The 24468-nt window shown below is 36.0% G+C and overlaps 1 protein-coding gene across 1 annotated transcript in view; it reads left to right on the forward strand.

The window, feature by feature from the left end:
• AHI1 (Abelson helper integration site 1) overlaps positions 1 to 24468 on the forward strand; it is a gene marked incomplete at its 3' end in the record, with an annotated part of 222969 nt that overhangs the window by 126305 nt on the left and 72196 nt on the right. The window contains 1 exon segment of the mRNA XM_080806476.1: positions 9000 to 9055. Coding sequence (XP_080662602.1) covers positions 9000 to 9055 — 56 coding nt within the window.

Raw genomic sequence — 24468 nt, forward strand, 5'->3', positions numbered from 1 at the left:
GCCTTACATAGAGACTAATGGTGATCTCCAAAACAAATAGGATGCGTAGTTATTATAGTGTTGCCTGAAGCAAATGAGTCCTAAAATACGTGTCATGAAAGAGAGAATCAGGGTTCCCCTGTCCCTAGCACAGTGCCTTGTGCTTAGTGGGTAACCCATAAACTTTTGGTGATGATACATAATGTTGCTGGATATATGTTCTGGCTTTAGAATTTGGCATAAATCCTGCTTTTTTTTCTTTTGCAATAAATCTGATCATATTTGTTCTTTTTTTCTTTTGATCATTGTCTTGAATTTGGGAGCGTTGAGGAAGACTAAAAAATATGTAATTCTCCTGTTCAGATCAGTCAAATACAGTGGGCTAAAATGTCATATTCTAGTTTTCTACAAAATAAAAATAAAAATAAAATAAAATAAAATACCTAACCATCTCCCCAAAAACAAAGTTTTTTCCATTATCTTCTCTAGAGTGTATAATATGTGGAGAATTAGGGAACTTTTCAGATAACATATTTCAGTTTTACAGAAAGTTTAGATGCATTACCAAAGGAAATAGTAAATTAACATTCACTAGAAATAGTAAATTAACATTTACTAGAAGATTAACTCGAATATTCTGATAACTAATGCACACAGTTAAGAATTCAATGTAGCACAGGAACTCAGTGGATATGGTATAGATTCCATTTATTCAGTTCAAGAGTTGAAGGCCTTGTGGGTTTTAGGCGTTTGGATTATAGGCATTGTAGATGGAAAGATGAATAAAATCAGGGCCTTACTACAGGAACCAAACACACAAATGGGTCTGGATTGCTTATGACTTAGATGCATAGGTTTCAGTCACAGTACTGCTGCTCATTGGTTGTATGACTTTGGGAATGTTACCCATCTTCTGATTTACTTTCTGGAAGTCACTACTGTTTCCTTCCTTTAAAGTGGAATTATCTTTGTGGTTTGTTAATTAACTCTCTTAAAATCCTTAATAGTCGTTGAGTTTTATTTGTTTTGTGATGTTTTAATTTAAAAAATGTTCTAATTCTTCCTCTGTTATTAATGGCACTACCAGTTCTAGAAGGTTATTTGGTCATGTTCAGGTTACTTAAATTCCTTATGAGAGTTGCTGGTTTTCTTTTCACGTTCATGGTTTGTGGTCCCAACTATACTAATAGAGGTCTAAGCTGTGGCAAAAAACAAAAACACCCCTCTGCAGAGGCACAGGGATAAGCTTCTCCTCTCAAGTCTCATCAGTTGCAAGTTATAATCATTTCCCAGTGGCTGGGCCTGGGACTAGATACCTCTAGCTATGTAGGTCCTTTCTCATGTAGGCCCCTTATAGGTTCATTGTGGTACATAGGATCTGCCAGACCCTCAGTATACTACAGACATTAAAATGACAGAGATAGCCATTTACCCACAGCATTATAGCTTCTGCAGGCTGAGAGCCCTCAGTGAATTCTGAAAAACCCATTTTTGCGTATCCCTTTAGAGGAGACCTGCTTTCCCTGCACAGGTCCTTGCTCGGCACCAAGGAGAACAGAGCCCTCCCACACTCATTTCCTGTCCCCCCCACCCCCATTCATGACACACTGACCCTGAGATTCCAGAAAAATCTTTGTTTTCTGATATATTCTCCAGGGTTTGCCATCCCTCTTGCCTTAGTCTTTGTAGGCCTCTAGAAAGAAATTAAACTAAACTGCATGATTTCAGATTTTAAAATCATGAGACAAAGTGAGAAAAGAAGATGCTCATCTAGAAGATTAAGTGGAATCGTTATAAAGAAAAAGTTATGGAAGTGGATAAAAGACCTCAACATGAGACAGGAATCCATCAGAACCATAGAGGAGAACATAGGCAGTAACCTCTTCAATATCAGCCATAGCAACTTCTTTCAAGATATGTCTCCAAAGACAAAGGAAACAAAAGCAAAAATGAACTTTTGGGACTTCATCAAGATCAAAAGCTTCTGCACAGCAAAGGAAACAGTCAACAAAACAAAGAGGCAACCCACGGAATGGGAGAAGATATTTGCAAATGACAGTACAGACAAAAGGCTGATATCCAGGATCTATAAAGAACTTCTCAAACTCAACACACACAAAACAGATAATCATGTCAAAAAATGGGCAGAAGACATGAACAGACACTTCTCCAATGAAGACATACAAATGGCTATCAGACACATGAAAAAATGTTCATCATCATTAGCCATCGGGGAGATTCAAATTAAAACCACATTGAGATACCACCTTACACCAGTTAGAATGGCCAAAATTAGCAAGACAGAAAACAACGTGTGTTGGAGAGGATGTGGAGAAAGGGGAACCCTCTGACACTGTTGGTGGGAATGCAAGTTGGTGCAGACACTTTGGAGAACAGTGTGGAGATTCCTCAGGAAATTAAAAATAGAGCTTCCCTATGACCCTGCAATTGCACTACTGGGTATTTACCCCAAAGATACAGATGTAGTGAAAAGAAGGGCCATCTGTACCCCAATGTTTATAGCAGCAATGGCCACGGTCACCAAACTGTGGAAAGAACCAAGATGCCCTTCAACGGACGAATGGATAAGGAAGATGTAGTCCATATACACTATGGAGTATTATGCCTCCATCAGAAAGGATGAATACCCAACTTTTGTATCAACATGGACGGGACTGGAAGAGGTTATGCTGAGTGAAATAAGTCAAGCAGAGAGAGTCAATTATCATATGGTTTCACTTATTTGTGGAGCATAACAAATAACATGGAGGACATAGGGAGATGGAGAGGAGAAGGAAGTTGAGGGAAATTGGAAGGTGAGATGAACCATGAGAGACTCTGAAAAACAATATGAGGATTTTGAAGGGGCGGGGGGTGGGAGGTTGGGGGAGCCAGGTGGTGGGTATTATGGAGGGCATGTATTACATGGAGCACTGGGTATGGTGCATAAACAATGAATTCTGTTACACTGAAAAGAAATTTAAAAATTTGGGAAAAATAAATAACATGAATGAAAAAAGAAAAGAAAAAGTTATGAAGGTAAAATAAAATGAACTGCAAAATTTAAAGAAATAATAGAATAAAATTTCCCTGGACAGATGATAAGACTGCAGATTAAAGGGTTTATCAAGTCTTGGGAAAGATGAATTGTAAGCAAGACAGAGTTATATATACCTTGGTGAAATTCCTGATTTCCCAGATGCAGGGAAAATCTCAAAAGCCTGTACAGAGGAGGAACAGGTTCTTTATCTAGAAAGAGAATTGAATTGGACTTCTCCTTCTCATTTAAAACTCTAAAAACTGGCTGATAGTGGAATAACTTGTCCAGACAACCAAGGTAAAGGTTTTCTTATCCAAAAACCCATTATTCAGACAAAGCATCATACATCTACTAGCAATGGAAGGCATTGAATATACAAGGATTTAGAGAGTATTCTAACTGAATGACAGCTCAGTTAGAATGGAAATCTCAAGTTACAGGGGAAAACATTAAATTTTTCTGTTAGACATAAAGGAAGCATTAGGTTTTTTTTTTTCTTATAATATTTTTTTGTTTCATAAATTCATACTAAGCACGTGTACAAATTCCTGTGCACTTTTATCCATTTAAATTTAACTATAATTTATGTAGAAAAATAGAGAATTAAAAGCCTTCCATAAACCTAATCTTTTATGGAGTAAGGATGTATTGGTAAATACAGTATCCTGGTTAGAGGGACATTTAAATAGTTTATTTGGGTAAATAATAATGTACTTATTACTGTTAGAATTAGGAAGATAACCAATAGCATCATTGAAACATTGGTAGAAATTCAAGAAAGAAAAAGGGTATGCACTGAAATGGACCAAAAACAAGATAAAAGGTAAGACACAACAATATAACTAAATGGAAGTGGAGTTGTGCTTCCAGGTAGGAAGTACAAGGTTGGTGATGATCATTACTCCTAGTGCAACATCCTGTTGACTTTGTATAAAACACAAAGTCATCAAGAGACTCTTAACTATAGGAAACAAACTAAGGGTTGCTGGAGGGGTGGAGGGAGATTGGGGTAATTGGATGATGGGCATTAAGGAGAGCACATGATGTGATGAGCACTGGGTGTTATATGCAACTGATGAAATATTGAACACTATATCTGAAACTAATGATGTACTATATGTTGGCTAATTGAATTTAAATAAAAAGTCATCAGAGGGCTGTGGACACAAAGACATGTACATGGATTAAATTCCAAAGAGGACCTACTCCATAAGGAAGTGGAGACCAACAGTTGCTTTAATACCTGAGACTATTGAGACAGACACACAGAAACTAGTAGCAAGTGTTTTATAGGCAGAATGACTTTGCTAAAACAGGAATCAACTCAATTTCCAAGGACTATGTGGGCTGGCATAATGGATTGGAATCCAAAAGGCCCCAGATATGTGTCCGTCGTCTCCACCCAGCATCTCCCCAAAAAGCAGTGTCATAGGAAATGAGAAAAGCAGAGAGAGAAAGTTCCCTTATTCTCTAGAGGTTTAAATTCCAAATTTCTAGAAGGAGGAACTGATCTTATTTTTTGGATATTTAATAGATAAATCAGCCCATCCCCAACCCAGGCCAACTCCAGATTTGAACACAAAGATGCACCCCTCACCAGAGCTTTCAAGAAGGGGAAAGAGTGAGCCCTTTTTGGGGAAGCATGTTTTCTGTTTCATTCTCTACTAATTATATGTCTAACAGATCTAACCTACAGTCAGAAATATGAAGAAATAAATGAGCAGGAATAGGTGGCCTATAATCAAGAAAAAGAATAATCAGTAGAAGGAAACTACAGATGAAAATGTTGGATATGCAGACAAAAACTTTAAAATGGCCTTTATAACTATATAGATTAAATAACTTTTGAGGAAACATGGTATGATGAATTATTTCAGCAGAGAAATGGAAACTGTAAGAAAGAAATAAATGGAAATTCTATACCCAAAGAGTATAATAGATGAAATGAAAAATTCATTAAATGGGCCTCATTGCTGATAGTGCACATAGAAAGAAAGGGTCAGTGAACTCAAAGACAGAACCATAAAATTTATCCAAATTGAAGCACAGGGTATGGGAGGGAAATAACAGAGCATCAAACTTGTGTGACTACATCAAATTATCTAAACAAGTATAATTGGAATTCTAGAAGGAAAATAGAAGAGATAGGGCAAAGAAATAATGGGCCAAGAGTATTACACCTCTAATAAAAGACATTAATGTAGGAGATATAAAAAGCTTACCAAATCCCAAGAAGGATGTATATAAATGAAACCTCACCTAGGTATATTTTAATTAAACTGAAGGAAATGAAACCTAAAGAAAAAAACCATGAAAGCAGCTGGGGGAAAAAATGCATCACATTCAGAGAATAACAGGAAGAATTGATGGCCCCATCCTCATAAGAAATAATGGGATAAATCAGTGAAGTTCTGAAAGACAATGGCTATCAACCTAGATTTCAATACCCAGCAAAAATGTCCTTCATATATGAATGCCTGCTAAAGACTTTCAGAAAAAAAGTCACCCACAGAGAGATTCTACAAAAGGTTCATCAGTCTAAATGGAAATTATCTCAGATGAAAACCTGGATCTGCAGAAGGAATGAAAACACTAGAAAGGATAAATACATGTATAAATATAAAAAGCTGATTTTTTCATTCTTAAGACTACTGACTGCTTAAAACAAGTATTGTGACAGTATGTTCTGGGATTTATAACATGTAGAGGTAAAATATGACAGTAGCGTAAAGGGTAGAAGGGTAAATAGAATAATACTGTTTTAAGATACTTAACATTGTTGGTAAAGTAGAAAAAATCTTAATTCAGGGTATACTGTAACAAATTAGAGATGACTGAGATGATCTCTCACCACTAAAAAAATAGAAAAATGTGTAGCTAGCAGTATAGCCATCAGGGATGTAAAATGGAATAGTAATAGTATTTGATTATTTCAAAAGAGTATGGAAAAAAGAGGAAGGAAGAATGGAACAGATATAGATGCAATGAAATAGCAAGATGGCAGACTTAAACACAGCCATATTGGTAATCATATTAAATGTAAATCAAAAAGCAGAGACTGTCAGACTGGAAAGTCTAGTGTCTAGATATTTATTGACACATTGATTTTTTTATTTGGTAGATTAATTTACTCTACAAATGTAATATTCTTAAGTTCATTTGAGGTATTTAATAAATTGGACCTTTTAACTGTATTACTATTGCACAACTCATGTATTTAGTAAACAAAAAGTTAATTTAAATAAACACAAACAGTTGTATTTTCATTTTATTTGTTTATTTGTTTCCCAGAAAGTGAGCATATTAGGTAGGATTCTCTAGAGAAATACAACCAGTAGGATGTATATATAGATTTATTTTGAGGAATTGGTTTACATGATTGTGGATTCAGGCCAGGTACAAAACCTGCAAGGTTAGTTGGCAGGCTGGAGATCCAGGGAAGAGTTATAGTTCAAGTCCAAAAGCAGTCTGTTGACAAAATTCCTTCTCTTTCGGGGGAAGTCAGTCTTTTTCTTAAGACCCAGGATGAAGCCCTCTCACATTATGGAGAACGATCTGCTTTACTCAAAGACTACCAATTCAAGTGTTCATCTTATCCAAAAAATACTTTCACGGAAGTATCTGAAATGTTTGACCAAATATCTGGGTACTGTGGCCTGGCCAAGCTGACAAACAAAAATAACTAGCACAGCAATCTATTTATTAGGAGCTTTCACTTATCATCATACCTTAATAAAAGTGAAATAACATGCAAACAGATTTTTAAGATAAAATTTACTTAAAATAGTCATTTGGGGGCATTTTTTCTTAAGTTTATTTTTTCTGTATATTCTTTACAAAAAGCTTGAGCAAGCATGTTTGATTGTCTTTCCAAACGGTATTATTTCAATAAGCAATCTAAGTTTAAAACTAAGAATTTATCTTTGGGTAATCCACTTTTCAGAATGTTAGGGTTTTTTTGGTTTGTTTTGTTTTTTATTTTATTTTATTTTATTTCAGTATTCCAAAATTCATTGTTTATGCACAACACCCAGTGCTCCATGCAATATGGGCCCTCCTTAATACCCACCACCAGGCTCACTCAGCCCCCCACCCTGCTCCCTTCCAAAACCCTCAGTTTGTTTCTCAGAGTCCACAGTCTCTCATGGTTCGACTCTCCTCTCCGTCGTTTTTATCACCTTCTTATCCTGAAATTGAAACTGTAAAATATGTAGTTTTTTCTTTGTAATTGTATAAGCTGAAGATATATATCTGGGGTTTTTTGGGTTTTTTTTTTTTTAGTTTATTATTTTCAACATTTTGAAGTTACTTTCTAATTGGATGTAAATTTTAAAATTAGTAATCAGTCTAGGTCAGTTTTATAACAGTCAGATTACAATAGTGAGAACACACATGTAAAATGTTGCTAATTCCTGAGTCTCGTGGTGTGACCACTCATTTAAAAGCCAGTGTATGCCAGACTTCTCAGTGAATGTGGCCAAAGAGGGCTGTGGGAGTGTGGGCACCAGGGAAGTGGGGATTTCACCATTTGTTCTGTAGACCTCAGTATTACTAAACTCTCACAGTAAGGATCAGCATTATCTGAACATTTTCTAATATGTTTCCTTGGAGTTTTTAAAAATTTTTTTATTCAAGGCCAGTGTTACTCCATGAGTAAAAATGTATCTTTCCATAAAAATCGCTTTAAAGATTTTATTGATTCTTTAAGGCAAAACTGTTAATTTGCTTTGTCATATTTTTTTCTTTTCAAAAAAGGACATCTCTGTTTTACTCAAGTCTTGAGGTCAGAAAGTACAACTTAGCCTTTATAATTTGTCTTTTTTCATTGATCCCAAGTATAGCTACTCAGTAAATATTACTTGATTGAATAAGTATTATTTATACTTCATTGGCTAATAATAGATGCTGAGAAAATTTTTTTAAATGAAACAAAAACCATGTTTTTTTAAGATCATGTTTTATGGTACTTTGTTCATTTTTAGTATATTCTTGCACAGTGATAAAAAGTGATTGTTTTGTGATGCTCTCACTTAATCCTTTATCATACTTGAAGAAAAATGAGTTTTAAATGCCTGTAAATGAGAGAGCTAGTGTTTGTTTCAACTAGAAATTGTGCTAATTGCTAACAGTACATTGCAGTTCTCGCTTCTAACCAGACCTGCATGTAACAGCCTATACCATTATTTGACAAAACTTTTCTAATGTCCTGACTCACATATTGGTTTGCTGATGGACAGAGACTGTGAAGTAAATGAGACCCACACCTGTGTTCATTTTTAACTTGAGCTAGACTTTGAACCATTATCTTTACAGATGAGATACAATATGTTATATCCTTAAAAGCTGTTTATTAAAAAGAATGCAGGAGAGGACATTGGGAACAAAAAGGTAAATCTACACATGATAAAAGGAATTTTCTGAAGTTTAGCAGTCATTATTTTAAAGGAGAGAATAAGGGCAACTTTTTTTTTTTTTTTTTCAGACACTCCATGGTGATTGAATAAATAGAATATGGCATGGTAGGAAGTCAAATGATCAAAGAGAAATTCAAGTGGATTTATTTATTCTTTTTGAGAAAATAAGGAGGTGATTCCTTTTATAGCCTTTGTGATATTTCTTTATGAAAATTTAACGACCTCAAGTCAGAAATAAAACTTTAATGGAAGAAATGCAGCAGAGTGGAGATAATGATATAATTTTTGAGCCAAGAGCAGGATATGGACACATCTTGCACTATTGCTAAACACCACTTGAATGGGAAGATTGGCTCAGCTCACTTTGAGTTGGGTCTCTTAGTTAGCTAAACTCTCCAACTGTTTCTGACCAAAGAATTCATGATATGACTTTAAAGGATCCTGCCATTCATGTGAGGCTTTTTTTTCTTATAAGCAGTAGGAGTCCCCTCTTACTGACATAAATGTTTTTAAAATAAAATGGTTAGGTATAATAAGCAAATATTCACCATCTTTTCTTTTCATAGGGATTAACAGCATGGAAAGAAAGCCTTGTAACCATCATGTAGATACAGCACCAATGGTAAGGCAGTCTATTTCTGCATTGTTAAAATGGATAAGCTACAAATTGATACTGGTTATAGTGACACAAAATGCCATTGTAGAAAAAGCTTGTAACCTTCCTTTTGCCAAAAGTTATATCCCTTCCAGAAAATTAACCTCACATTTTCTTACTTAATGAGGAAAACATACTAATTTTTACCAAGATATAGGAAAATAAGATACTGTATAATTTTTACAGGTGCTTACTTATATTAATGTTATATATAGAATGATTTTAATTTAAAAATATCTCATATTTTGAACAAATTTATATAAATACGCAAATTGATTTACACTCTTTTTAAAAGGAGTGTTATTTTGCACACTAGCATCATTATTTAGAGTGAATGTTTCATTTCTTTTATGGATTGCTATGCTTTATTATTACAACAGTGAAATCTCTTATCCCTCTTCCATTACTGCCAGACAACAAAAGGCATTTAACAATTACAGTACCTATGTACTATGTTAAAAATAATTATATAAGAGAATGTAGAAGGAAAACAAATTTCCCTTTTAATTTCTGAATATAATATTTGAATGAAATATGTACCAGTTGCCAGTTTCCACTTGAAAGAGTCATATGACAATATAGGCTAGCACATATTTTACTCTTCACCAAGCATAATCTTGTTTCTCTTATCCTTTCTGTACATTAAGTCTTTCAAGTACTCCATAGAATTCATCATTTCCTGTTAGAAAGATTTGGTAATATATTTCAGAGAAATAAAGACAATATTAAACCGTATTTAACTTTATTGATAATATTTTCCTCACTGGCAGATTGACTCCACTTTCTATTTGTAAAAAATTCACGTGATTGAGACAGCATGTTTGATAAATTAGTATGTGGGACTCTGGAAATGAGTAGTGTTTGAGGAATTGAATATCATTATAATCATGAAAAATACTTGGCTAGGGGCATCTGGGTGGCTTAGTTGCTTAAGCGTCTGCCTTCAGCTCAGGTCATGATCCCAGGGTCCTGGAACTGAGCCCCATGTCAGGCTCCCTACTCAGCAGGGAGTGTGCCTCTCCCTCACCCTCTCCCTCTGCCTTCTGCTCCCCCGCTTGTGTACTCTCTGTCTCTCTGTCTCTGTCTGTCAAATAAATAAATCTTAAAAAAAAAAAAAAAAAGAAGGAAAGAAAGAAAAATACTTGGCTCTAGTGTGTATTGCAGTTATATATAGTAGTTATAACATTGTGTAAATTGTGTTTTTTAAGGTTAAAAAAAATGAAGACTAGCAATTATGGGAAATGATTTCTTTTCTCTCAGGTATAGGTCTTAAAAGTTGAGGTGCCTGATGTGTGGCTTGAACCTTTTGCTCTTTGGGGAAAACTCCAGGTTTTACTTTTTCTCCTGGTTGTGGGTCACTGTCCTGGAATGGGGTTTATGGCAAGGTTGTACCTCAGGCTCTCTCCTACATGCTTCTGTGTGGTTTTCTTCTTGTTTGCCTCAGGTGTAGTCAGCATTCAGCCAGTCTTTAGGTTTGTTTTAGGTTTGGTGTTTTTTTTTTTAAGATTTTATTTATTTATTTGACAGAGACCACAAGTAGGCAGAGAGGCAGGCAGAGAGAGGAAGGGGAGCAGGCTCCCTGCCAAACAGAGAGCCCGATGTGGGGCTTGATCCCAGGACCCTGGGATCACAACCTGAGCTGAAGGCAGAGGCTTTAACCCACTGAGCTACCCAGGCACCCCAAGTCTTTAGGTTTTTTAAGAGGAAACTGTTCCAGGGTGCCTGGGTGGCTCAGTGGGTTAGAGCCTCTGCCTTCAGCTCAGGTCATGATTCCAGGGTCCTGGGATCGAGCCCCACATGGGACTCTCTGCTCAGCAGGGAGCTTGCTTCCTCCTCTCTCTCTGCCTGCCTCTCTGTCTACTTGTGATCTCTGTCTGTCAAATAAATAAATAAAATCTTTCAAAAAAAATTTTTTTTAAGAGGAAACTGTTCCATATGTAGCTGCAGACTCAGCGTGTCTGTGGGAGGAGGTACGGTGATGATCTTCCTATGCAACTAACCATCTTGAACTGGAACCTCTTAATGTATTTCAAAAAGATCTCACTGGATTATTTTACATACTTTTGAAATTAATTTTATTTCTACAGGCATTCCTACAGCACCTGTGTTTACATTTCTGGTTTTGTTGGCACAGGGGGTGGGGGGGTTGTACATTCTAGAACTCAGAAAAGTACATCCTGGCAGAGTTGTATTTCTTTTTTAAGTGGGCTCCACTCAAAATCCTGAAATCAAGACCTGAGCTGAAATCAAGAATCAGACACTTAACAGACTGAGCCACCCAGACGCCCCCAGAGAGTTTTTTGTTTTGTTTTACCCTGTAGACAGATTGTAAGTTTCCCTGTTAATTAAATGAGGAAATAATAGAACTGACTTCTCTTGCAGTTGTGAGAAATAATGGCATTAACGTTTGCAGCAATGCTCTAATGATCTCGGAATGATTCCAAAGAACCAGGAAAAAAATCTAATATGTAGGAGTTTAGGTATTGTTGATTTTTGTTTATGTTCTTCCAGTTGGATTGTTAAATGATAGCTCCTAATGTATTAATAAAATTTCCATATGTTTTAATATACTTGGTTTATATATACTTGGTTTAATATACTTGGTTTATACAGGCACACCCCAAAACTCATTAGTTTTCCAGGTTCTCACTTGAGCCAAGCTGCATTTTCGGTATGTTTTTCTGAATCCTTCTGTCCGTTTACTACAAACTAAAGATATTCTACTGCCCCTCACTCCTATTTAGTCCTCCAGCTTACTGACAGTTAACCTTGGCCCTTTCTCCATAACATAGAATTACAAGCCTTTTACCCAATGTCTTCTGGTCCTCAGGACAGGAAAAGGGATTTTTCACAGAAATATGATGGTACCTAATTTCCATCCTCTGTATGGGTGTGCCCTTGTTTTCCTTAAAGGGTTTAAGAAAAGAAAATATTTATAGAGATAAAAGAAATGAAAAGGTCTGTTTAAAAATATAACAAAGTATGATATTTATAAGTTCAAAATGTGGTACCCTACTAACCTAAAAATGAGAGATACTTCTGGGGCCTGAGGAAAGGAGTGGACCCAGGGTCTAGAATGGCTGAGGCCGGGTCTCTGAGTGACTTCCTAACCTGGCCCCTAACCATCAGTCTCCAGCTTACCGCTCTACGTGGTATCATCCCGACTTCCCACTTGCTCCACGTACTGCCATGAGTGGCATGGGTCTAGGAGAGTGCTAAATGCTAATTACAGCTATTCAGCAGGGAGGAAAATGAGACTTTCTCAGACCTCTGTAACAGGGAAAGCTGTGTTTCTTGAGATTCCAAGTGGGAATGAACTTTTCAGTAAATATATGGTTACAGAGGATAGTTTGATCCGGTAGCACTATAATGTGATGCAGTGTTTTTTAAGTAAGTATAGGTTAGCCTGAGAACAATACCACCTCAGTCTTTGTTCTGTGTTCTCTCCCACTCTCTTTTTAACTTACTTATATCCTTCTTTTTTTCAATTATTACATGAGATTTAATTTTTTTGTTTGGTATTTTTTTCTTTCTGACATAAATAATACCATATGTGTTTTTGAGATGCCTTCAATAGAAATAGAACATTATATCCCCACATGATGTGACCTCCTCCATCAAACAGAATCAAACCTTCGTAACTGGCTATAATCACTATTTTTTTTTTTTTTTGCATTTTGAGCTCTTAATTTTGTTCATATTTAGGAGTACATTTTCAACTTTTGTTTTGTTTTAAAAAGACATATTTATTTATTTATTTATTTATTTGACAGGGCACACCAGAGAACACAAGCAGGGGTGCGGGAGGTAGGGGAACAGCAGAAGGAGAAGCAGTCTCCTTGCTGAGCAGGGAGCCTGATACAGGGACAGATCCCAGGACCCTGGGATCATGACCTGAGCCAGAGACAGATGCTTAACAGACTGAGGCACCCCTCAAGTTATTTTTTTTTTTTTTTTTTCAAAAAATACCAAGTGAGAGGTATATTGTCTGAGTCTAAATATCTTATTCGTCTTTGAATAAGATAGTTCGCCAGAGTTTTTAATTATTTGGACATAAACTTTTCCCCTCAGAACATTATGGAAATTGACCCTCTTTTGCCTTCCGGTATTTAGTGTTTTGGGAGAGACATTAGACATCAGTCTAACAGTTCTTTTGCATTGGTAGCCTGTTTTGCCTACTCATGTGTTGTAGATTTTCTTTTATTTTCTTTATACCTGATGTCCTAGTTCAGATTTGATGGTTAAATGTGTATCTTTCTTTTTGTCCTGAATGGTATTTAGGACACTGAGTTTTTGTCCTGAATGGTATTCACTCAAACACTTTACTATTACAGGAAAAGCAAATAAGACATGAGACAGTCTCATCATAATAGGTTATATGAAAATAATTAGATCATGCCACTTTAAGAACTAGTTGCTGTTAAGGATAATATCAGACTCAGATTAATCAGAGGTCATTGTCTGAACCCTGAAAGGCAGGTGTAAAAGTTAGTTAATAGTTAAGTCAGCGCAGGCTTGAGTCCTCATATTTACTTTAAATGAAAGACTCATTTGCAAATCAAAGAGAAACAGCACCTAGCATAAGGAAGTCTCTGTACATGTTTGTTCTTATTTAGGTTATTACAAACCTGCCTATAACCTACTCTATGTATAACAGTTCCCATAGCTTTTTATAGTTTCTGGTGGAATTAAAACATGGTAAGCCATGCTGAATGTATACAGAATTTTTAGTGACTTGAGAAGAATTTTTTTCAAGTCTCTTCTAGTGAAAACTGATATGTTAAAATTCACACATCAGCCTAGCCTCTTGTAATCAAATTCTGATTTTTGTAAAGCCCCTGCATCCCACACCTGTAACACTAATATTACTCCTTTCTTCTCTTACTCAGTGATCCCACAACCCCCATTAATGAGAACAAATTTTCTTTTAACAAATGGATTTCCTGGCCGTTTATAAAATTACAGCTTGCATTTTCACAGAAGCCTGCATATCTGCCGTAGCAGGTTCAAACAAAATTCAGGCTCTCTCATTTAGATTATACCAGTTATGAGATACTTTTGCCATTTTTCTAAATATTTCATTAGTTATTAGGAATAAAAATATCGTAGACTGATTGGAAATTTAAATATTTAAATATTCATTTTTCTTCATTGTTATAAGTGAATTTAACAAACTTTTAATTCATTCATTCTGCAGTTATACACCGAGGTTTTTTAAGGGTCTGACTGATAAATTTTTGTCATGTAATTTTCATCAGTATAAACTTTAATATGTTTAACAGTATTTTATCCTGAAAATATATGAGATGTTCATGATGTTGTTCACCCTTTAAACTTATTTATAAAGGTATTAATCTGAATCATACAAGTTAAACTTTATTCTGAGACTCTTTTGGATTATATGATCATCTGTATTTATTCTACAACATTTTAAGTTGTCTTTGTTGTTAGATTCATATCATTGTTTAGCCCATTCTAAGTTCACAAGACTGCTACATGTTCTGTTATTACATGCTAATATAGTATGCCTTATCTATATATTTATATAAATTATGTCTTTCACATAATATTTAACATAAAATTTGGGGCAGTTTGTTTAGTTCAGGTGAAATGTCCTTGATCCAAAGGAAGCACTCTATTTTTTCCAATCTATAGAATTTTCCAGGAATTCATAGTATGCAAACTGGGGTGAATGTGCCCCTATAAAACTCATAAAATAGAACCTCTGACCAATCTCTTCCTGAAGATAATTGCAGGGTGGAGAGGGAACCGATAAACTATAAGCTTTTATAACTTGTCATAAAAGAATCTGTTTTTACTTATCAATAAAGTAGCAATTCAAAGCAGTCCTGTTGAAATTCAAATACAAATACTGAATAGGTTTTCCTTTAAGATCACTTGTGAGTTGTCCATAATCTAACATTTTTCTTAAATACATAGACATTGGTTATTTCTCCAGACATTGTAAATTATGAAGCTTTATGTAGGTTTTTCCTGTTATCATACTCCACTGACATTTCTGTGTTTCTTAGACTTTTTTTCCCTAATTCTCTTTTGACTTTATGATTTTTAGAGAATAGTAGATTCAGTTTTAGACATGTTAGACTTCAAGTAACCAGAGGCAACAAGTACAGATGTTCAGAGAACTGAGAATATAGGCTTGAATTTCAGAAGAGAGGATGAGTTTGAAGATGGAACTTTGCTGTGCTTGATAGAGCCACACTCTACAGCTGTGAAGTCCAGAAGGGAGATGCAGGAGTCAGAAGGCTCAGGTGTAGGTGTGGGAAGTCCTGTGTATCATCATGGGCAGGGAGTAAGCAGGTTCTTTACAACAGGCATCCAGACATTGGGAGTTGGAGAGGAGAAGTGAGTTGGGGGAAATCGGAGGGGGAGATGAACCATGAGACACTGTGGACTCTGAGGAACAAACTGAAGGTTTTGGAGGGGTGGGGGGTGGGGTGTTGGGTGAGCCTGGTGGTGGGTATTAAGGAGGGCACATATTGCATGGAGCACTGGTGTGGTGCATAAGCAATGAATCTTGGAACACTGAAAAATAAAATAAAATAAAATTACAAAAAAAAAAAAAACACCAAAAACCCCACACATCCTATCTTTATAATATAAGCTGAATCAGAAACGAGTCTCCTCCTTCTCACCTCCCAAATCCATTCTCTGCAGAGCTGTTTATCCAAAATGCAAATATAGTCAGACATTTAAGATCCCATGGTGTGCCCCTTTTCCTACCAGTTGAAAACAAAGCTATTTAACATATCATTTGACATCCTTCTACTACCTTTCTAAACTTATTTCCAGCTTTTCCCCCGTGCTCTGAGCTACTTGCAGTTCCCTGAACATATCTCTGCCTCTCTCATTGCGAAACAGTATCAGAAGAGGGGCAAAGAACACTTGAGTTGAGAACCACATTACCTGCCTCCACGGCCTGGTTCAGTTACCTTAGGCAAGTTTCTTTTGCTCTTTGTGTTTCAGTTACCTCATCTGTAAGTGGGGATAATAACACCTACCTCAAGGATTGCTATGAGGAATAAATGCGTAAGATGCATTACACCCACTCAATATATTTGTGTGTACCAGATATTGAATATAATTTCATCACTAGAGATGGCCAGATATTAAGGAAAAAAACATATCCCAAGCCTGAGGAGTAAAACTAAGTCAAGAATCAAAGGGAGGACCCCAGGGTCCCAGCTGGGTCAGAAACATCAGGAACAAGGGAATCTTTGCCACAATGGCCTGCCCGTGTCTTGCCCAACGTTCTTTGTTGTTCTGTGTTCATTTTTTAGTTTGTTTTAGTATGTATTTATTTATCACGTATTGTGACTCGCAAGGAGTTGATGTAGAAGTCTCGTTACACCAGGACAACAGGCCTAAACTGCGACTGTTAGGCAACCCTCAGCTTATTCATCAGTTTCATAAATCATGACAGCCAAGGTGATCTTTTTTAAAATGTGAGTCATGATGGCTTATCATTCTGCCTAACAGTCTTCAGTAACTTTTCCTATGTTTAGAATAAATCCCAGGGCCTGTAGGGCCTTGCATGATCTGGTCTCTGCCTACCTCTTAAGTATCACCTTACGATACTCTCTGCTCTGAGTTTCTCAAACACAGCCAGACTCTTTCCCACTCACCCACAGGCCTTTGGACATTCGGTCTCTCTCCCAGGAATATACACAGGCTTTTTACGTAACAGATTTTTTCTTTAGATCCCAGTAAATGTCAACTTTTCAAAGGATTTTTCTTTACCACTCTGTCTGAAGTAGATACACTCCCCCCTTTTAACCTTTATTATTGTACCTCATTTTTTCTTTCCTAATATTTTTCTCCACTTATAATTTTTATTTAGTTCTTTATCACCTGTCTTCCTCAATAGGATATAAGTTCCATGAAAGTAGGGACTATGTCTGTCTTACCATTGCCAGTAGACTGTCGTTATATACTCCTTGGATGAATAAATGAAAATATGCTGCAACTATAGGAATAAGTGAGAGCAAAGAGCCAGGATGGAACTGAGGGATGTCCATATTCAAAATGTTGGAAGAAGAACCTTCACAAAAGACAGGTAAAGATAGAAGAGTGCCATAAGAGATCAGGAGTAGTGTAGCATCTTGGAAGCCTGGGGAGTATGGAAACAGGGAGTTTTTGTTCTATCATAGGTAGGAACTTTTCGAAGAATGGGAACTGTGCCCTAACTTGTTGTTATGGTGAACCAGAAGAATTCAGGAAGCCTGTCACAAGAAGAGGATGGAAAATAGAATACAAATTAACTCAGCCTTTTGTGTATGTTGCTGACTTACTTCACAAAAGAAAGTAGCATTTAGCCAAAAGGGTTGCTACAAGATGAACCTATATGGAATGCAAAGTAAATGTTTTTCCATGTTCTTCCAAAGTGAAAAATTAAATTTGGGTATTTATGTAATAATACATTCAAAATAAGTATTTCCCAGATGGAAGAAAAGACCCAGCAATATAAACAGGGCAGGAGAAAGATGCAGATTGGATTTTAACATTTGGCAAAGGAGTAGGATAGGGCACTCTTGCCAGGGAACTTACTTATCTAGTTGGTAAAATGAGGAATGTTGAAAAGTTCATTTTGGGGTCTAAAGTTCTATGAATCTTAGCTGCCCTTACTGTTTCAACAGAACTAATAAAGCAGAAAATCTAAGCACGTCTCTGACAGTCATCCCTTGAGTTCTCACTCATCATTACTCTCATTCATCTTCTCGGAATTCAGTTAGAATACACTTCCTTATATTATACGCATGGCATTTGTGCCCACCATGTCACGTAACAAATGCCCATCACCATCACTGCTATTGGAAATTGCCTGCCGCTTAAGTGGTAGACACAGCTTAGCTGTCTTCAGTAGATCAGAAACATCCCTTCCCTTCCCTTTCCTTCCTAAGTCCCTTCCCTATAGGACTAAATCTCCACCTTCACAAGCCCAGTGCAAGGTGAAAGGATGCCAAGCAATAGAATATGGCATTCAGGTGTCTGTGCAAGTTGGCCAACAGGCTGGTCGGAGAGCATGTGTAGTACAGTCAGGGAGAGGCACTGGCCAGGGTGTCTGGTGTTCCACTGAAAGAATGCTGCTCTTCTTTTTTGTCCACTTCAAACTCTTTCACTGTTTTTCCTAAAATAGGAATAGGCTAATGAAAGCCATGACTCAAGGACAGTTCTGAAGAGCCTAAAATTTTTAAAATAGTACATACATCTAAAACATTTGAAAACCAAAGAAATTAAAATAATTTTATTTTAGGTGAGGTACTTTCTTAATTAAGCCAGTGAGATATCTAGAAGTATGAACACATGGTTCCCATAAGACCTTACTCCAGAGGAATTGTTTTGGTTATTTTTCCCTTCTGTGCAGCAAAAAAAGCAAGTGCTAGAAGAGTGTCTGCTCCCTTACAGACTTAACCTAGGAAGACAGGAGCCAGAAGGTGGAAGCTCTGTTTATTGATATAAAGGGGAAGTGGTGATATGCCCTGCCCAGAACATTTGCTTAAGCCCCTAACCTTTTTTGTAGTACTTACTGTCATTGTAAGTACAGTCTATGTTTCTAGGGTATCAGTTAGCCTGTGTGCATTAGTAGATGAATGATGTCAGTATGAAAGTAGAGGAATTCTTTTCTGCATGTTTTAAGTGTTAAAGCAATCAGAGGCCGGCTTTCTCACCATCAAATGGAAAGATGGAGCTATTTTTTCAAAGACGATAAAACCTTTTTTTAGTGGCTACTTTAGTCGCTGCTAGTACAAATGAAGCTGCTAAGACATTTCTCCCAATTTCAAAAAATCGTCTTATTTGATGGATGAAGTCTAAAACCTGGATTGGATTTTTACTTTTGATGAACTGGGCTCTATTGAAAGTAAATCTTTTTAAGGACCTGCATTTCAGGCGAGATCTCACGGATGCTAGGCAGTGAAGCTGCAGAGTCTCAGGATTGACAGACAGTGATGCTGGGAGCAAATGCCTGCACAGATTTCACACGGTATTAGCACTTCCGTTAGGATTGTTACTGACAGTACCCTGGTGATGAAGTACCATAGATTTTAAGTAGTTGGCAACAACCAGATTTTTTCCATAAACCCTGCTATATTTAATTCACAATTTTAAGTATGTGAGGCTTTATAGCAGAAAAGCATATAAAAAATAAAGGAATATAGCTCCCCTACTAAAACATATAATCCATCAAGAGAAGGAGTTTGGTGTTTTATTTTTTGGGTTTGATTTTGGCTTTGGTTTTTTGTTTAGTACCTCTCTCTCCAGTTTGACATTTCATTGTATTGTATTGTATTGTATTGTATTGTATTGTATTGTAATTGAAATGTACTTGACACACAGTATTACATTAGTTTCAGGTATACAGCGTGATTCAACAGTCCTGTAGCTATGTGCCCTCACCAAAAGTGTAGCTGTCATCTTTGACTACAAACACTATTACAATACCATTGACTATAGTCCCTGTGGTGTACCTTTTTTCCCCATGATTTATTCATTCCATAATGGAAGCCCATACCTCCTACTCCCCCTTCACCCATTTTGCAGCTTTTAATATGGTTAAGACCATCATTTTACCTTGGTCTTCTCTTTTTTAGCTTAATGATATCATTTTCTTCTACTTACCTTAATCTATATTGTTTCCATTCCAGTTTGTTCCCATTCTTAGGAAAAGTGGTATCCAGAACTGGACTTAATATTCTAATCGTAGTGAAAAATATAGTGGTTATTATTGGTTTCTGTAATCTGAATATTGTGTTTGATACTAAACTGTGACCTACCATCACTCCTCGAGGCTTTAAAGATGTGCTGTTAAAACATATTTCCCATTATTTACAGATCTGTGCCTCGATATCCTCATCTCTAGAATGGAACTAATAATAATACCTACCTTATTTAGTGTTAGACTGTTGTTTCAAGTACTGAGTACAATGTCCAGCCCACAGTAATCTTTCAGGTATTAGCTTAATACTATTTAACCCAAAGCATAGATTTGTTCATTTATCCTTGTTGAATTTCATCAGTTTATTTTTGACTCACTATCCAGCCTACCAGAATTCTTTTGAATTCTATATTTTTTTCCATGTACAATAATAGCTCTTTCCCAAACTCTGTAACATTGACAGATTTTATAATACTGCTTATTAATTATATTTATTCAAAACATTAGAGAAATATTGAGCAGTGAACAAAACCAAAACAACAATAATTTCCTTGCATGTGGACAATTTAAGTTTTTATTTGTTAAGTCATTTTGTTTGGGACATATTATTATTTAAAAGCAATTTCAGTGTTCCATTGCATTATATACTTCAGCAAAGTATTTACTTGCATGTCTTTTAAAATAAGATTTTGTGATTACTTGAAATTTTTCTTCCAACCAGTACAAAATTTTATTCTTAAGGAAGCATTAATATAGTCCATAGCAGAAACCAAAACTTGAGTTGATCATGCCAAAAAAGGAAGGAAGCAATCGTTTAGAAAAGAAAAAATTTAACACTCATCATCTTACAGAGTATTATTTTCCACTTCAGGGGAAATTTAATCAAAAGTCATCACACTAGTGCTCTGGTTTTCCTGCCTAGATGGACATTTATATCTGCAACTATTAATATTCCATAGATCCTTTTATTTTCCTTGACAAAATACATACACTCCTCTTCTGGAATTTATCCTGCTCTTTATCCTGCCATTATCTCAGGATCCCCGGAGATCAGTCTATGGCAGAAGTAGCAGGACAGCATTCAGTAGCACAGACACCTCCTGGTATAACCACATAATTGGGTCACAGATTGGCTTGATGCACAAAGATTGAGATAAATCCCTAGAGGAAATGAAACTTCTTTTTCTGTGTCTTGAATGAAACTTCATAAAGTTTTCATATCACCGTACCTCTGCCTGGCATTATATATCTTATGGCAACATGAGCAGACTTCTCTGAGGGCACTTTCTGGATTCAGAGCTTATTTGCCAAACCTAGAAATAATTTTTTGCTTTGGGAGATGGAATTGGAGTTAGTAGATCCATATTTGGTTTAGAAAATAGTTGTTTGGTGTTCTGCAGAAATATTTTACTACAAAACACCTTTCCTCTGTGATAACTTGAAGAACTTTAGGAGTTGAATGGTAATGATTATACATATCATTTATTGGGCACTGACTGTTTGCTAGACACTGTGCAGAGTGTTTTATGTAAGTTCTATCACTTGAATGTCATAAGAGTTCTAGAAAATAAAAATATTATCATCATCATTTGCCAATAAGGAGTCTGAGACACTAAAGGTCTTTAAGTATCTTCTAGAAGCAATTATTGGATGTGTTAATAAATTATGGTAGATGAACCAAAAATATTAATTTCCTAAAAGTAGAGTCAATTAATGAGAATAAACCATTACATACTAATATCACTCAATGGCACAAGGAAATTGGGAGCAGCTCAGGTAATGTTAACATCAATTAACACTTACGAAAACAGTTGATGGTTTTAAGAGCCCTGCTATGTACTGTATATTACTTCATCTGATCTTTGTATCCTCACTGTAACTTGTAATGGGATTGAGCAGGGGTAGTCATGAAGGGTAGCTGAGCACTACTGGAAAGGCTGACCAAAATAAGCTAAAAGTGTCATGAGGGCCTGGATTTGAGGAAAGCACTAGCCATATAGGACTCTTCCCTCTGAATAAATCTAATACAAAGTTACCTAAGAAAGCCAATTTTAAAAAATATATATTTTGGAAAATATCCATCTGCCCACCAAGACGTTTTAATCAGATATGATTTGAGGTTAGTGGATGGAGTCTTAGTAGATTTCCTGGAAATAATTCAGTTTTAATAGCTATGGGTGAGTTAAAGTCATATAAGTAGCAGAGAGTAATCTGGATGTGAGAAGGGGATCTTGGGGTTTGGTGGGAAGAAAGGGGCCCAGAAGCTGTGGTTTATCGAGTGCACTGGCAGAGTCACCTGTGACCTTGAGAAAGGAAATTACAAACACCTGCTGCACTTCAAACTATGCTACCCACATGCCACAGACAGCTGTTTGAAGAACTGGAGTGAAGGAATGAGAAGGTAATTGTAACTATTACCCAAGAATGAGGTGATTGGGCTTCATCCCTCTTCCTTGAGACTTAATGTAAAGCTCATTGTATACATGTAAGTTTTAGCTGATACCTAAGTATGACTGATTCCTCAATTGATGTTTCTGATCTTATTCTTTCCTTTCTCCGTTCTGCTAGAAAAATCTTTGTAAGAAGTACTTAGGCCGTTAACAGTTGTTAACCCAAAGAACCTAAAAATGAGTACAGCTCAAAATTCCTGTCTTCCCAGGACTTTCATTGGGCCTTTCCACGGTAATTTTCTGTCACTGGTTATACCAGCTGCTTAGTTCTTACCAGCAAAACCTTGTAATATACATATTCAGCTTAGCTCTCTCTCTCTTATGTCCCACATGTATTTCTTTCTCTTCCATTATATTTCTGCAGTTGAACCTCTCTTGTCCATGGTTCCATAGCCAGAATCAGGGCTCTCTGCTTTTCCATGGAGAACTCTGTATTTTTGCTCGAATCTGTTGTTTTATTTATCATAACCAGTTCTACTTCCCATAACCATAATTTCTGTGATGCTCTTTTTTGAATCACAGCTTTATTTGGATTTAATTCACATAGCATAAAATTTACCCTGATGGGGCGCCTGGGTGGTTCAGTTGGTTAAGCGCATCTGCCTTCAGCTCAGGTCATGATCCCAAGGTCCCAGGATTGAGCCCCTCATTGTAGCCAGGCTCCCTGATCAATAGGGAGTCTGCTTCTCCCTCTCTCTTTGCCCCTCTCTCTGCTCCTTCTCTCTCACTCATTCTCTCTCCAAATAATTTTTTTTTCTCCAAATAAATTTTTAAAAAATTTTACCCTGTTAAAGTCTATAATTCAGTGAGTTTTAGTATATTCACAGTTTTATAACCATCACCACTCTCTTTTAAAGTATATTTGTTACCCAAAAAAGAAATCCCGTACTCATTAGAAATCGCCACCACGGTCACCACCTCTCTCTAGCCCCCGCAAATACTAATCTACTTTCTATCTGTATGGATTTGCTTATTCTTAACATTTTATATAAATGCAGTTATATCATATGTGACCTTTTGTATCTGGCTTCTTTCACTTAGCGTAATGATTTCAAAGTTCATCTGTGTTGTAGCGTGCATTAGAATTTCATTCCTTTTTATGGCCGAATGATATTTTGGTACATGGATATACCTTACTTTATCCATTAATCTCTTGAACATTGGGTTGCTTCCATTTTTAGCTATGATGAGTAATACTACGTAAACATCTGAGTATAGGTCTTTGTGTGGACATGTTTTCGGTTCTCTTGGGCATAAATAGTACTGGAATTGCTGCGTCATATGGTAACTCTCTGTTTAACATTTTGAGGAACTGCCCAAATATTCTTCAAAGTGGCTAAACCATTTTATAATCCCACCAGCCATGTATGAGGGTTTAAATTTCTCCATATCCTCACTAACACTTATTATTGTCCTTTTTATTATAGCCATCCTAGTGGGTGGAAAGTAGTATCTTGTGACTTTGATTTGTGTTTCATTAGTGACTAAGGATAGAGCATTTTTGAATTGCTCTATGTGTATCTTCTTTGGAAGATCTATTCAAATCCTTTGCCCATTTCCTAATTGGGCTAATTTTAATTCTGTTTTACTATATAATTAATTAGATTTTTTTAATGAATGTTATATAAGTATATGTATATATTGGTTTGAAAGATTATTATGCCAAATGTAGAAATGAATTGTTTTTAGAAATTGAGTTAAAGTTAGCAAATCTACATTTAATTTGGAAAACAGGACCACATTTATAACTGTGGGCATCCTACAGAAATATGTTATTACAAAACCTCTATAATAACTCAAAGAACTTTAGGAGTTAAATAATAATAGTTATACCTAACACTTACTGAATGAGTACTTACTATGTGCCAGGCCTATGATGTATAAATATATACATGCTATATATACATCAATTGCATAACTATATAAATTATATATAAATATAAATATGTAAATATAATTGTATTACGTATGTCTAGTTGCGTTTGTCTTTTTATTGACTTGTAAGAGTTTTTTATATACTCTGAATACAAGTCTCTTATCAGATATATAATTTGCAGAAAATCGCTCCCATTCTTAGGTTGTCTTTTCTCTTTCTTGATTGTGTCCTTTGAAGCACAACATTTTAAAAAAATTTTTATAAAGTCCAGTTTATCTACTCTTTTGTCACTCAGTATTTTGATGTCTTATCTAAGAAACCATTGTCTGATCCAAGGTCACAAAGATTCATGCCAGTTTTCTTATGAAAATTTTATACA

This window comes from Martes martes (genome assembly GCF_963455335.1).
Source record: "Martes martes genome assembly, chromosome: 6".
Taxonomy (NCBI): domain Eukaryota; kingdom Metazoa; phylum Chordata; class Mammalia; order Carnivora; family Mustelidae; genus Martes; species Martes martes.